This window comes from Hippocampus comes, unplaced genomic scaffold (assembly GCF_001891065.2).
Source record: "Hippocampus comes isolate QL1 unplaced genomic scaffold, H_comes_QL1_v1.1 scaffold68, whole genome shotgun sequence".
Classification (NCBI taxonomy): domain Eukaryota; kingdom Metazoa; phylum Chordata; class Actinopteri; order Syngnathiformes; family Syngnathidae; genus Hippocampus; species Hippocampus comes.
In genome coordinates this window covers 975,167-988,936 of record NW_017805625.1, presented here as the reverse complement: position 1 = coordinate 988,936, position 13,770 = coordinate 975,167, and the positions used below count along the sequence as shown (strand labels likewise).

At 47.2% G+C, this 13,770-nt stretch overlaps 2 protein-coding genes across 4 annotated transcripts in view; one reads left to right on the top strand and one right to left on the bottom strand.

Moving 5' to 3' along the window:
- nop56 (NOP56 ribonucleoprotein homolog) overlaps window positions 1-3,627 on the top strand; it is a 5,784-nt gene extending 2,157 nt beyond the window's left edge. Inside the window, exons 4-12 of the mRNA XM_019880589.1 lie at window positions 100-264; window positions 461-659; window positions 740-927; window positions 1,182-1,333; window positions 1,523-1,623; window positions 1,956-2,104; window positions 2,305-2,426; window positions 2,619-2,735; window positions 3,146-3,627. Coding sequence (XP_019736148.1) covers window positions 100-264; window positions 461-659; window positions 740-927; window positions 1,182-1,333; window positions 1,523-1,623; window positions 1,956-2,104; window positions 2,305-2,426; window positions 2,619-2,735; window positions 3,146-3,448 — 1,496 coding nt within the window. The 3' untranslated portion in view covers window positions 3,449-3,627. The remainder of the gene's footprint in view (window positions 1-99; window positions 265-460; window positions 660-739; window positions 928-1,181; window positions 1,334-1,522; window positions 1,624-1,955; window positions 2,105-2,304; window positions 2,427-2,618; window positions 2,736-3,145) is intronic.
- Window positions 3,628-3,865: 238 nt separating this feature from the next.
- ubap2a (ubiquitin associated protein 2a) overlaps window positions 3,866-13,770 on the bottom strand; it is an 11,808-nt gene continuing 1,903 nt past the window's right edge. The window contains exons 3-27 of one of the 3 annotated variants that reach the window (XM_019880586.1): window positions 13,445-13,522; window positions 12,947-13,057; window positions 12,645-12,807; window positions 12,461-12,547; window positions 12,317-12,380; window positions 11,726-11,823; window positions 11,544-11,602; window positions 11,371-11,441; window positions 11,041-11,233; window positions 10,636-10,891; window positions 10,252-10,556; window positions 9,914-10,140; window positions 9,530-9,803; window positions 9,415-9,454; window positions 9,154-9,331; window positions 8,902-8,947; window positions 7,930-8,248; window positions 7,771-7,862; window positions 7,134-7,184; window positions 6,957-7,050; window positions 6,025-6,444; window positions 5,682-5,786; window positions 5,526-5,593; window positions 4,881-5,072; window positions 3,866-4,690 (exon numbers count right to left, since the gene is read on the bottom strand). In XM_019880586.1, coding sequence (XP_019736145.1) covers window positions 4,595-4,690; window positions 4,881-5,072; window positions 5,526-5,593; window positions 5,682-5,786; window positions 6,025-6,444; window positions 6,957-7,050; window positions 7,134-7,184; window positions 7,771-7,862; window positions 7,930-8,248; window positions 8,902-8,947; window positions 9,154-9,331; window positions 9,415-9,454; window positions 9,530-9,803; window positions 9,914-10,140; window positions 10,252-10,556; window positions 10,636-10,891; window positions 11,041-11,233; window positions 11,371-11,441; window positions 11,544-11,602; window positions 11,726-11,823; window positions 12,317-12,380; window positions 12,461-12,547; window positions 12,645-12,807; window positions 12,947-13,057; window positions 13,445-13,522 — 3,687 coding nt within the window. In that variant the 3' untranslated portion in view covers window positions 3,866-4,594. The remainder of the gene's footprint in view (window positions 4,691-4,880; window positions 5,073-5,525; window positions 5,594-5,681; window positions 5,787-6,024; window positions 6,445-6,956; window positions 7,051-7,133; window positions 7,185-7,770; window positions 7,863-7,929; window positions 8,249-8,901; window positions 8,948-9,153; window positions 9,332-9,414; window positions 9,455-9,529; window positions 9,804-9,913; window positions 10,141-10,251; window positions 10,557-10,635; window positions 10,892-11,040; window positions 11,234-11,370; window positions 11,442-11,543; window positions 11,603-11,725; window positions 11,824-12,316; window positions 12,381-12,460; window positions 12,548-12,644; window positions 12,808-12,946; window positions 13,058-13,444; window positions 13,523-13,770) is intronic. The other 2 variants (XM_019880587.1, XM_019880588.1) reach the window with 2 other exon arrangements.

Genomic DNA, 13,770 nt, shown 5'->3' with positions numbered 1-13,770 from the left:
ATATATACAAAATGAAGGTATAGTTTCAAAAACACATTTCTGCGCATTCCGAGTTTCATTTATTCGGGCAAGATTAAAAATGTCTCTTCATTTTTGTAGGTGTGGTTCATGCTGACCTCAAGTTGTTCCTTGAGACAAACGTTCCTCAATCTCGGAAGAAGAAAGCCACACTGGGAGTCGGAGATCCCAAAATTGGTGCTGCTTTGCAAGAAGAATTTGGTTTTTCCATTCAGACAGGCGGCGTCGTGGCAGAATTAACAAGAGGTTCGTATTTTGCGCGAGGACTTTTGGTTTGCGCTACAGGAAACACACCCACGCTCTGTTTATGATGCGTCATATGGTCCTGACACTCATGAAGGTTCATACTGAAAATCTGAACAGCCGGCTGCTCACATGATCACCCGCGACTCAAAAGTGACACAATCCAACCTCTGCGTTGCTTCTTTTCCCGTCTCGTCAGGGATTCGTCTTCACTTCCACTCGCTGGTGAAGGGCCTGACGGCTGTGGCGGCCTCCAAAGCCCAGCTAGGTCTGGGCCACAGTTACTCGCGGGCCAAAGTGAAATTTAATGTTAACAGGGCAGACAACATGATCATCCAGTCCATTGCGCTGTTGGACCAACTCGACAAGGACATCAACACGTTCTCCATGCGTGTCCGGTAAGCCGATCTCGCACAGGACACTTCCAAAAACATCGTGCCATGTTTAAATGAAGCGCTTCTTTTCCTGTGTGGTTCAGCGAATGGTACGGTTACCACTTCCCCGAGCTGGTGAGAATCGTGCCGGACAACTCGATGTACTGCCGCCTAACCCGGCTCATCGGCAACCGGAAGGAGTTGACGGACGAGAGCGTGGAGAGCCTGGAGGAGGTGGTCATGGACAACGCCAAGGCGCAGGCCATCCTCGACGCATCCCGTTCCTCGATGGGTTCGTCTCCTCCTCGTCTTGCGTTGAATCGTTATGCCGTTTGCAAACCGTGCCCCTTTATCGCCCACCTTGGGCCAGCAAGTGTCTCTGGTGGTGAACACAGGGGGGTAGAGAAAGTCTCTCATAAACCTGTAGTGGAGGCTGTCATCCTCGCTGCGGATCCTGTCGGGAGAAACACGAGTCGTGTTGCCAGCATTGAGTTTGACGTGACATAATCAAGAAACTTTTTAAAATTTTATTTATTTTTTGCACAGGAATGGACATTTCACCCATCGACCTGATCAACATCGAGAGGTTCTCCAGTCGTGTGGTCTCCCTGACTGCGTATCGTCTGGAGCTGCAGGAGTACTTGCGCTCAAAGATGGGCCAAGTGGCTCCCAACTTGGCCGCGTTAATTGGAGACGTGGTGAGTCCTTGGGGTTGGCTCGCTTCTACGGAACAAATGGGACCGATGATGTTTGACCAATAATCTGTCAATCCTCTGACTCGCTGTGAGGAGAAACTTCTGGTGCTGATGGTCCGACTTGCCTTGGCGGGGTTTTTTGTTCTCCCCCTGAACACAAATGCTCCCAAATTGAGTATTTTTCTTTTCCAGGTTGGCGCCCGTCTGATCTCTCACGCCGGCAGTCTCACCAACCTGGCAAAGTACCCCGCCTCCACCGTGCAGATCCTGGGAGCCGAGAAGGCCCTGTTCAGGTACTGGGGCACCCCATCCCTGCCGGGGAGATCTGTGGTTGCGGTGATGGCAGGGCTGGGCCGGAGCAGAGCAGGGTGACCTGAGAAGGCCGGCGGTCTTGTCCGGAGTGATCCCCCGCTCCCCCCCGTTGCATCCCAAAGTCTGAGCAACCACACACAGCACCGCGATAGATGAGAGCAAAACGGTTAGATGATGAGCACATTGGAACAAATTACCACCAAAAACCTTGTCAAGCACATTGTCAAAAGTCAACAGCTGCCTTTTGGTCCCTGCAGTCGTATTTGCACGTTTAACCCCTCCCGAGTGTGAAAGCAGCTGTGATCTCGCACAGAGCCCTCAAGACTCGCGGCAACACGCCCAAGTACGGCCTCATCTTCCACTCGACCTTCATCGGCCGCGCCGCCGCCAAGAACAAAGGCCGCATCTCCAGATATCTGGCCAACAAGTGCACCATCGCCTCGCGCATTGACTGCTTCTCCGGTGAGACCCCCCCTCCCGACGACCGTTGATGCGTTTCTTGCGGGCTTTGCTATGATGCTCCAATTTTTCGTCAACAGCATTCATCCTTTGGGTTGATGTTGAAAAATAATTTCTGAGCTCTGCGACGACTGTTTTTCTACGCGACATCTGTTGTCTCTGGGATGGATTAATTTTGTTTTTGGGGCTTTTTTTCCCCCCAGAATTGCCCTCCAGCGTGTTTGGTGACAAACTGCGTGAACAGGTGGAGGAGCGCCTGTCTTTCTACGAGACGGGCGACCTACCGCGCAAGAATGTTGATGTCATGAAAGAGGCCGTGAAGGAGGTGAGCTCGTTCGTCTTCATCATCGCTCCGGTGCAGTTAAACGCTGTGGATGATGACTACGTTGTCCCTGATCATAGCTGAGGGTCAAAACTGATTTAATGAGCCTGATGCAGTATTCATTCTGAAGCTACGAAAGACCTTCCCGGCGGTTTGACGCACGCGGCGTTGATCGATCTGTGTTCTCCCTTGCAGGCGTCTGACGTTGCCGCTGAGATGAAGCGCAAGCTTGAAAAACAGGAAAGGAAACGCAAGAAGCGTGAAAAGAAGCAAGCGCTCCTTGAAAACGGGGGTGCCAACAGTGACGCCGAGGTAAATAAACACTCCTTCCGAAAGCGGCTCCGCATGTTTAGCTTTGACATCTGAGATCTGACCCATGCCCTGTGGTTCTGTCTCAGCGTGCGACATGCAAGATTAGTCTGACTCCGAACCATTGGCTGGCCCCAAACCGTGGGCTTGATCACTGAAGAGAGTCATACAACTTTAAATACTTGCGGTCATTACTGGATAGCTTACAAACCTAATTCCAAGTTATTTCATGTTCAAACAGATCAACTTTACACTTACAGTTTAGCAAATAATCAACAGAATTTATGGCTACAACACATTCCAGAAAAGCTGCGGCATTGTCATCCACTGTGACATCACCTCTTATTTGTTAACACACAACATCCCAAATTCACTGAAATTGTACTTGATTTAAAAATTGACCCCTCTTGTAGGTTAATGGAGACTCAGAAACGCCCGGAGGGAAAAAGAAAAAGAAACATGCGACCGAAGAGGTCCAAACTGAAGAGACGCCGGCTGCAGAGCACGGAGCAGGTGATGCTCCCACCAAGAAGAAAAAGAAGCGCAAGTCTGAGCCCGAGGAACCAGAGGAGGAGACCCCTGAGGTTGAGGTACCAGAAGAGGACACTGATAAGTCAGCCAAGAAGAAGAAGAAACGGACATCGGAGGTCATTGAAGCTGAGCCGGCAGAAGACATCCCAGAAATAACAGTGCCTAAAAAGAAAAAGAAGAAATAGGATGCAGAGTGAATGGAGTAGATTTGAATGAATTCCTTTTGTGTACAGTTTTTCATTTTATTAAAACTTTTTTTTTCTCCCCTACCCCCCTCTTTTTTGGGGGGGTTATATAGAGACGCTGTATCTTGTGCCTTGAATGAACTAAGATGTACTTATGTAAATAAATTCTCAGTTAAGAAGTTATTGTCCGTTTATTTTCTCCTTTGGGTATATTGTCAAGATACCATTTTACAGGTTGAAGGGCTCACGTCTGGACTTGGGCCAATTCGGACAAGTTTAGGTATGCCAGTCCAAAAGAAAATGTATTTATGGTTTGAGTTCTGGGAGTTTTTTATTATTTAAATACTGATAGAGTGATTTTACTGCTATATTTTTTTTCTGTATAATGGTACCGAACAAACCACTAAAACCAGTCACTCAAATGGTTTACATTTTAATCTGGACAAGGATTAAACCAATGTTAGAATGACATCAAGGCCTGGCTGGTGAGCAGCCAACTAGTAGAACTTGAGGAATGATGGACAGATGGAGGGAAAACTGCAGGGGGAAAAAAAGAACTCAAGCTATCAACTTAAGTCACACTTCAAATAAGGATTCACAGATGCAGGACACCAGAATACAAAAACATTTCTTCTAAAAAAAAAAAAAAGGCCATTGCCATGAAAATGATGCTTAGAATCTATGTACATTGTTCTCAGTTCATGTATGCATACAAAAAGGAATCTACATCACATGATGCTTGTGTTCAAGTATATTCACCAACTTCATGATTTAGCATTCTCATTCCACATTTTTTCTTAAAATAAAATGCCCTTCAAAATAAAACAAAATGCAGAAAACCACATTTCATGTTCTACTAATACATATATACTGTATAAATACATACATAAATATATTTTACATACAACAGACATAAATTTGAAAAGGGGATATACAGAGCAAAGGAGAGCCGGTGGTAGTGTGTTTTAGCTTGTGTTGTAAAATGGTTTGTCCCTCCATTGTTTTATCAGTCAGACGCATGAGTGTGCTGCATGCACGCTCACACTCAACAAGCACACGAATGCATACGTCATATCACTCGCGCACACACACACACACACACACACACACACACACACACATGCAGATACACACAGCGTAGCGACTTCAGTTGGCCCAGTAAGGGGAGCTGCCATAGCTCGATTTATTGACTTGGTTCTTCTGCTGCAGGCTGCTGGACTGTCCACGCTGACCCGGACCGCCCTGAACACGGAAGCAAGGGACAACACACAAATGAGCACATTGGTGGTGTGTGTGTGTGTGTGTGTGTGTGTGTGTGTGTTGTGGTTGAGATGAAAACCACAACAGATGGTACTATCGGTTATACAATGTTCGCCTATTGCGAGTGGGTCTGGAAGGGATCCCAGAGGTTCACCTCAGTGCAAAGTGTTACCTGTCCATCCTGAGCGAGATGGTGGTGCAGCAGCTGTGAGTGCGGTTGCTGGTGAGGCAGGATGTGAAGGAAGGGCGCCGGTGCATAACCTCCAGGGGCTGCTCCAGGATTCAGCGGTCCTGGACCTCCCAGCGCAGATGGCAGGCTGAAGGGAGGGGGGGTCCCTGCATGGAAACCCTGCTTATCAAAAGACTGCAGGGTGAGAAGAAACAAAACAAATTCACTTTTATCACCAGGGTTAAAAAAATATATATGAGTTGTTTTTCTTTGTGTATTTCTTATGTGAAAGATTAAACAAAAAACAAAAAACACCACACTATGTATTGTGGAGTAAAAACGAAAAAATATTTTTAAAACAACCATCCACAAATGAAATACTGGGACTGTAAAACAGTCCACAGATTTTGAAGTAAAATAAGTGCAGTGCATAATGCTGCTTCTAAAGTTAAATGCATCACAACGCTAATGTCTGAAATAAAGCTTGGATGGTTTCGCTTCCAATGGCTTGTCTTCCAAGTTGTCAAATTCTCAAGTGGATTTGTGACCACGAAAGCAGGGTACACACATCCCGACAGCCGGACCCTTGCGTGTGCCCCGATAAAAAGTGCAATTGAGTTGGGAAGCAAAAGAGAAGATAAGGCTTACCTGGGTCTTATTGTAAACACTTCCGCTGATGTCTGGCACGCCGGAGTTACTGGATGTCACTGAAACACCTGGAAGTGCAACCACAAACGAGATCAATAAAATCTGCCAAAAGAAGTAGAAGTCGTGATCAGCTCTTGAATGTCTCCACGGCCCTACCTTTACCAGGCCCGCTAGCAGCAGATTTGGCTTGTGCCTGAGAGGAAGAATTGTAGCCTTTACTATAGTCCACTCCGGCCGGTCCTGCTGTCAGCTCCTCGTACCCTGAAAAACGAAAGCACCAATTACAAATAAATAAATAAAATATGCACTTTTTTATGTGGATTTTTTTTTCCTCTAACTTTCAGCCTTTGCGATCTGAAAATTGCATTCCAGTTTATTGCAATGACAACTGGAATTTGATACATTGTTCAGTCTTGGACTATATACAGTGGTACCTTCCCACAAGGGTGTCCTACTACAACTGGAAACTAAGCAGCCAATGTTTGGTGCAGTCACTGACCTGAGCTGAAGGTGTGCTGGCCGTAACCGCTGGGCTGCTGCTGCGTCTGTTGCTGGAACGGGCTGGCAGACGGGTTCCCCAGGCTGAGGCCCATGCTGTGCTGCTTGGCCGAGGCCGGTCCCGGGCCCCCCGGAGGAACAAACATGGTGGGGCCGTACTGGAAAGCCGCGGCGCTCGGTACGGCGCCGGGCACACCGGCGTAGTAAGGCAGCCCCGTGTAGCTGTAGCCGGGAGGCAGGAAGGTCTGCTGACTGCTGTGGTGCTGCGGCTGGCCCTGCGGCTGAGGCTGGGCCTGAGCAGGCTGAGGCTGGCTCGGGCTCGGGCCTTGGTTCTGACCCTGCGGGGGCTGCTGCTGAGCCGCCAGGCTCGTGGGCGGTGCTGGAGAGGTGGAGTCGTTCCTTCCAAACTTCGTGACTTCACCTGAACGCCGAGACGGAAGTATGTGATATCAACTGAACAAAAACGACACCCAAACCGCATGAAGACGATCGACACCTGGCGGGGACAACGTGGCAGTAAACAATAAATAAATAAAACAAATGCAATGACACACTATTTATTTGGACTGGATTGACTCCTCAAGATATTGATTTACAAAGGAAATGTGGATACTTTCTCATCCGAGGATTTCTGATTCCATGCATTTTTTTTCCCTCTACACTGCCAAGACGCATATAAAACAATAAATAAATAAAACAAATGCAATGACACACGATTTATTTGGACTGGATTGGGATACTTCCTGATGCGAGGATTTCTGATTCCATGCATTTTTTTTCCCCTCTACACTGCCAAGACGCATATCCGAACTGCGCCACTTTGGAGCAATTGTGTCACCTGAACCACAAAGTGGTAATGCAGCCCCGATGTCACATGTATGGATGTGTTTGATAAGGTTTGATGTGGCCAATGATCACCCAAAGTGCTCCTACCTGAGTAGGGGTTGTTGGCGAGGCCCCCGTCTCTGCTCGAGAGAGTGGCAGTGGGGCCAGGGAATGTGATTCCATAGTAATCCTGCAGGGAGGGCTGAGAGAGCACAAGACAAGATTGAGACCTGGTCCAGACTAACAACTCCAAGACAAGAGCAGTGATGAGGGTTTAAGGCTCACCATCGGTAGTCTGGACTGGAGCATATGGAGATCCTCATAGCCGTAAATCTGCTGTCAAACAAACGCCGATTTAATATCTGCCGCTTTTGTATTTGTAGTGTACATTGAGAGGTAAAATGATACTCAGATCCACGATAGGTGAAAAATCAGTGACATAAAGAGACCATGTCAACAGTTTTTTAGGAATACTTTTACATGCTTTCAATACATGAAATCCTATTCAAACATACTTTTTAAAACACATTGTTGACATATTTAAACAAAACAAAAAAATAATGAAAGCATAAAACAATGAAAGCTACTCGTATACAGATTGTAGTATCTGTGTGTTAAATATAAATTGTTCCCCCGCCATATAGTGGGGCAAGAATGTACAAATATTTCAAGCAAAGCGGCATGTAAATAAGTGGTGCACTTTTGAAATTAACACTGATACTTTGTTTTTTATTCCAAGTCAAGAGCCAAAATTCAAATTGAAAAGGTGAAGTGGTTGGGTGATATTAACACCAGAGTCATTCGATACATTTATTTTTTGAGATTTGAGACTATTTATAATCAAGAAAATCCTATTTATCAATTTTTTCCCATTATTATTATTATTATTTTTGCTGTTATTAAAAACTACAGTGACACTTACTGGGTAGGCTGGGAGCAGTCCCCCTGGACCCATGATATACTGGTTAGGCAGCAGAGGAGGAACCCCTTGGGATAGGTTCGGTGGGGCTTTACCTGTTAACCCAATGACCACATGACACAAACAACTAATACCAACACACATTTTTCTTTTCTTGCTTACCAGTGGAGGAGGAGAGCAGGGGTGCGGTCCTCGGTCCAGAGAGGTTGGATGTGCCGGTAGCTCCATTGGAGCCGAGTCCCAGCGCCGTGCTGGTGGCAGCAGAGTGTAGTCCGCTCGTGCCGGCGATACCGCCGACGCCGCTGCTGCTCATGTTGCTGCCCATGCTGGACATGCTAGCGAGGTGGCTCATGCTGGCGCCGCTGCTACTGTTGCTGCTGTTGTGGGCTGAGTGAAGCGCCGAAGGTGGAGGTTGCGACGACGTGTAGGACGCAGAGGAGGGAGCGAGAGAGCTCACGCTGTTGCTGTCGACGCTTGTGAACTGAAGGGTGACACAAAGTTGATTTGCCCACGTTACAGTGCGCGTGTTGGTATCTATGTACCCCGAGTGTGATGTAGCCTAGCGGTTAATAAATGATACAATTTGTCTTGCTTCATGCTTTCAACGGCCAGAATCACTTACCAAACTACCGGTAATTGGTAATCAGCCAAGAGAGGCAGTTTACATTCAAACAATTTCAAGGCACGCCACCAAACAAAAGTGCCACAAAAATTATATCGGGGATACCGAAATAATGATGATCTCATCTCAATTTGATCTGGTCCTGTTTAGATTAACACTAAACTATTTTTCTATTGTATGAATGGCCAGAGATGCATAGACAAGTTGATTATATTTTCTGCCATGGATGTCGCTTGCATTGATAGCAGATGCATAGAAACATGATTTGTCGTGCAAAATAAGAATTTGAAGACCAATTCAGTGAAACTGGATTTTTCAAAGTTTTTTTTCAAACTAGACCCTTTCAGACCCTTTTCAAGTACAGTCAATATAAAATGAGGAGCTGGGATTAAATGTGTGGCGTCTGAAAAGACATCTAAATACGTCTTTGGGAGTGAATGAGTTAAACGTCCTATTTGGTACGACCTAAACCAAAGAACGCCCTGAAATGAGATACAACTAAATATACTTACAGTCAAAGAACTGGAGCCAAGAGCTGAGGAATGATTGTTGACATGGCTGCAGACACAAAGCAAGAGGAGAAATGTAACACGCAACCATGTTGTTCACCTGTGTTGTATTTGTCCACTGAGCAAAGACATTGAAAAATGTAGTTGCAAGTTAAGTTTGCAAACGAGTAAGATCATTTGCAGCTTGAAATGGATTGTTGAGGTTCTGTTTGTTTTCAGATCCATAGCGGTTCTTGGTGTGCGTGAGCTTGTCACCTGTTGAGAGTGTTGAGCTGGCCGGCCGAGGGAAGGTCCTGTGCCAGGCTGGACAGCGTGCTGGAGCTCTGTGCGGGCAAGGTGGAGGGGGCCAAGTGGGATGAGGCCGCAGGAGCGCAGTTAGCGTTGGCGTTAAGAGACGGAGAGTCGGGCTTTGGTGTGGAGGAAGCTGAGGAAACTAAACAGAGTATGACAGCGCTTATAAAAGAGAAACTGATTGTATGTACTCATCTATGACCAGATTTGTGCAAGGTAACGTACTGTCTAAAGCCGCAGAGGTCCTTACTCCATTCAGACCATTCTAGAATAAGAAAAAAATAATAAAAGGAAGGAAAAAAAAAAAAAGGAACAACTTCTGTATCTGATTTCTCCTCACCAAAACTGGTCCAGTGGTTTCTTTGCTCTGGGAGAAGGCCAGTCGTGCCTGAGGGGGCAAGGACCCATCATAGCTTCCTCCCACTGTGGAGAAGTGGGGCGCGGACGAAATGGTAGATGTGGTCAGCGACGACGAGGGAGGAGTACAGGAGCTGGCGGGCCCCAGTGAAGAGGGCGTGAGACTGGGGAGTGCCACTGAGGACGAGTGATACACTGGCTCAGATGACGACAGGGGCAAAGGAAGGTCGACGGAGAGAGGACTTCCCAGCGACTCACTACAACGCAAGGAAAAGGAATACATTTTCACAGGTAATTTAATGCTGGTTAAAAAATAAATAAATTTTAAAGATGACGTTAGATCTGATTTTATGACATCCAACGGTACCTGAGAGGTTTGGAGTACAAGCTTGTCTGATTCTGAGTCCCCGATCCTGACGCAGGCGCTACCGGGCCAGGGGCCGGCGTGGATTCCCTGGATGCTGCACTGAGAGCGCTGTCCACAACTCCAAACTCTGGCAAAGCAGACTCTGAGCCAAAGTCTAGTGCCCCAAACTGAAGGTTTAGACCAGGGACATCAGTGGAGCCTGGCATTTCTACTGCCGTGGAGGGGATCTGCCACAGGAAAAAAAGTTTACACACACAATTACACAGCGAACGTTGTTGGCCACAAGATGTACGAATTTGATTGGCCCAGGATGACAAAAGGTCGCTAACAAACCGTACCTTTGAAGTCGGAGGTATCCTTCGTTTTTGACCTTTCAATTGTGCCCGCTGCTGCTGTGGTGTCCCGCAGCCCTGAGCGTCCAGCCCAGCGCTGGGGGCCGGAAGTTTGGGACCAGCAGTCGCCATCGCCGGGCCCGCCTGCGCCGACGTGCTGCTGTGCTGGGAAGCAGAGGAGACGGACGCAGGGACCGTTTGTTGTTGAGATGGTGGACTGGGCTGACGTGCCAGTGGCAAGGAGGGGCCAGTGTGCCTCTGAATAAGCTGACTCAGCACAAGCGAAGGCTCTGGCTGGAGTCCAAACTCACCTACAGATAAACCCAAACACACAATGAGGCACACTTCTAACACGAGTGTCCGACTGAAGGCTTTGGCAAGGAGACTTACGGCTGAACTGCGAGGACAGTGTGGTGGCGTTCGATTCTGGCGCCTTCATGTCCCAGCTGGAGGAAGACGGTGGAGGTACAGGCGCTCCCAGGCTTGGTAGGCGGCCAATTGAAGAGCTGCCTTGAGTGTTGGCAGAATGCGACAGCAGAGGACCCAAGCCAGGCCCCTTAAGCTGTTCCAGTATCTGAGCTCCCGCACTGGGTGGAGGCCTTTTGGCTTGGCCCAGGTCTCCAAAACCAGCTCCGAGAACAGACGACTGGCAGAGGTAAAAGCAGGAAGAGTTGATCTTCTATGTTTTTCCAACGGTGTATGTTATGTGTTCACCATAAAAGTCGATGGTTTAAATAACAGTTAGCAGTAAAAACTAAAGAAGAGTTGTTGTTGTTTTTTTTTTTTTTTTTTTACCAGAGCAGCATGAGCATAGCTGGTGCCACCAGTGGTGCTGCGGCTAGGAGGAGGCTGATATTGCGGCTGTGCTGGCTGGTGGTGGTGGTGGTGCGAGTTGGTGAAGACCAGACTCTGCGAGGAGGAGGAGGAGCAGGGGGGCGCTTCTCTTCCACAGACCACGGGCTTCTGCAGCAGGGAGGCGAGGTCCAGACTGCAGAATGACATTCAGCGAGGTTAAAAATGTGGGCGCAACAATGCTTCGTCCATGCATCCGTTTTATATATGGGTAGAGCTGATGAGCATCGCGGGTGAAGTCGAGACAATTTATTTAACGTGTCGGTTATTCACCTTTGGCCAGAAGTGATATGATTCTCAGCCGGAGGAGCACACGAGGACGTGAACACTTTGGTCTCCGAGAGCTGTTGTCAAACAAAAATGCACCAAAAAAAAGGAACAAGGTGAACTAAACACCAGTTGTTTTCCTTCCGGACTTTCCCCAAATTGTTGGGGTGAGGACTCACACTAACATCCTCACTCCAGTCTTCGGGTCCATAGTCTTCAACCGGGTTCCTCCAGTTAGCTGAAAAAGAGCAAAGAGGTGAAAGAGACTGCGAGTTTCTCAACAACGCTTGAGCCGTTGCCATTTGCACCAAACACAGTCCACCATGGCGAACGCGTTCTATTCTGTTCACACAACACTAACCCATCTCATCTGTATTGTTGTTAGCCGCAGTGTCCCAAGCCTCACTCTGTGTGGTCCCTGTCCCTGCCTCTGAGGTATAGTCTGCAGGATTGAAGGTGCTGGGAAATGATGAAAGAGTGAACATTGTTACAGATTTTGATTTTAAAAGGGACAGGTGATTAAGCGGCAATTAAATCCGATTGGATAGATGACGGCGCATCAAGAGAGGACTAGAGGCGCTTCACAATTTCCGCATTTTATGTTACAGCCTTATTTCAAAATGGAATCGTTTTCCCCCCTCGAAACGATACCCGCAACAACCCAAAATGACAACATGAAAAAACTTTTGTGAATTTGTTGGCAAAACGTTTTTTTTTCCACGGAAAAATGTATTTCATCCATTTCGGAACAGGGCTTTAGCTAAAAAATGTATTTTTTTTTTTCCACGGAAACATTTATTTCATCCATTTTGGAACAGGGCCGTAGCTAAAAAATGTGCAGAAAGCAAATCACAGTGAATACTTTGAATTAGCCTTTTCAAAGCAATTCCATTCACTCAGTGTAAAACGATAACAACTTAACGTTTCCAAAACGGCGTGAGTGTGAACATACCCCATGCCTTGGGCTGAGAACCTGCTTGCCGCTGGTCCTCGGCCTCTGCCTCGACCGCCGGAGCCTGCGTAAACATCAGCCCGACATCTGCTACACCCACTAAAGTGATAAGTGTAATGTGCCTTTTTCAAATCAGCATCTCACCTCGACCACCTTTAGCCCTCTTTCCTCGATCGGAGCCTTTGTCCACCGGTGTCACCTCCACACCGTTTTCCGCTGGTCGAACTGCACCTGGTGAAAAGGCGCATGAATGCGGACGTTACATTAAGGCTACAATGGTGACTGACAGTCGTGTGCCAATGCGTGCGTGTCCGAACAGGATATATACCCTGTCGGCTTCGATTGGAGCCTTTGCCCTTGCGGTTGGATGACGCACGGCCCTTGCTCGCCTCCCTCTCGCCTTTCTTCTCCCGGTTCTCCTTGTTCTCCTTGCTTTCGGAAGGAGCCTCCTTCACCAGCGGCTTCTTCTTCCCTACGGTCTCCCATGAGGTCTGAACACAAAGCGTAAGCAAAAATCTAAGGCTGCCATGTAGCGGTTCAGTGCAAGGGGAATAACAGATGAGTTTCTCGTGGTTCATTCATCCATGCAGTCGATCAAATGATTGGAAAATTTGTATTGCACAAGCCTACCATATCCGAGGTGCTCTCCAGGAGGAAATTGATGGCTCTGCTCACATCCTCGTTGCAGTCATGAAGCGCGACCATACATTCATCCTGATTCTTGCCAGTAACCTCCATCAGCTGCGGAAAATACAAAGCAGATTTTTTTAAAAAGCGGTAAAAAGATGTCAGGAGTTTCTTCATTTCGGCTTTTACAGAAACTATCGCGAAGCCAATTTTCAAATGAATATTAAACGTACACAACCGAAGTTGTCTCGTTGTGCCTCATTGTTCAGTGTGCAACGGGCCAAAATCATCAGGTGTCTGAATTGATAACCTTTTGCCAATAGGCCATACTGTGAGCGAAGAATTGAACTTGAGCCAGCCATCTACAATGTTGAAGGCACTACCGCATTGCAGGTTTCAATTTTGTTAAATAATGCAGCTAAATCCTGGTTAAGAGCGGCAAGTGGGAATGCATGGCAGATTGTTGTGCAAACCCTGACACAAATGACCCCGTTTCTATACCTGATTAACCTTGTCTTCAAAGTCAGCATCATTCTTGTCATAGATCATCTGGGCAAGCCGAATTTGCTCAGCAGTGGCCTGCAACACAAAAACATTAATGAATCGACTTGTTTGTACATACGTACTGTATATATGGGAACTACTGTACTCTATTCACACATGGGGCAGCAATCAAGCACCAGGTAGAGAAAAACCCGATGTCCGTCTTTTTAACATATTAAGAGCTATTAAACTGGTCTCTTCTTCGTATGACGTGTGCAACGTGGATTTGTTGGCAACAGGATTTGAGTCACTTATGTTTTGTTAAAAAATGTTTGCAGCCGTGA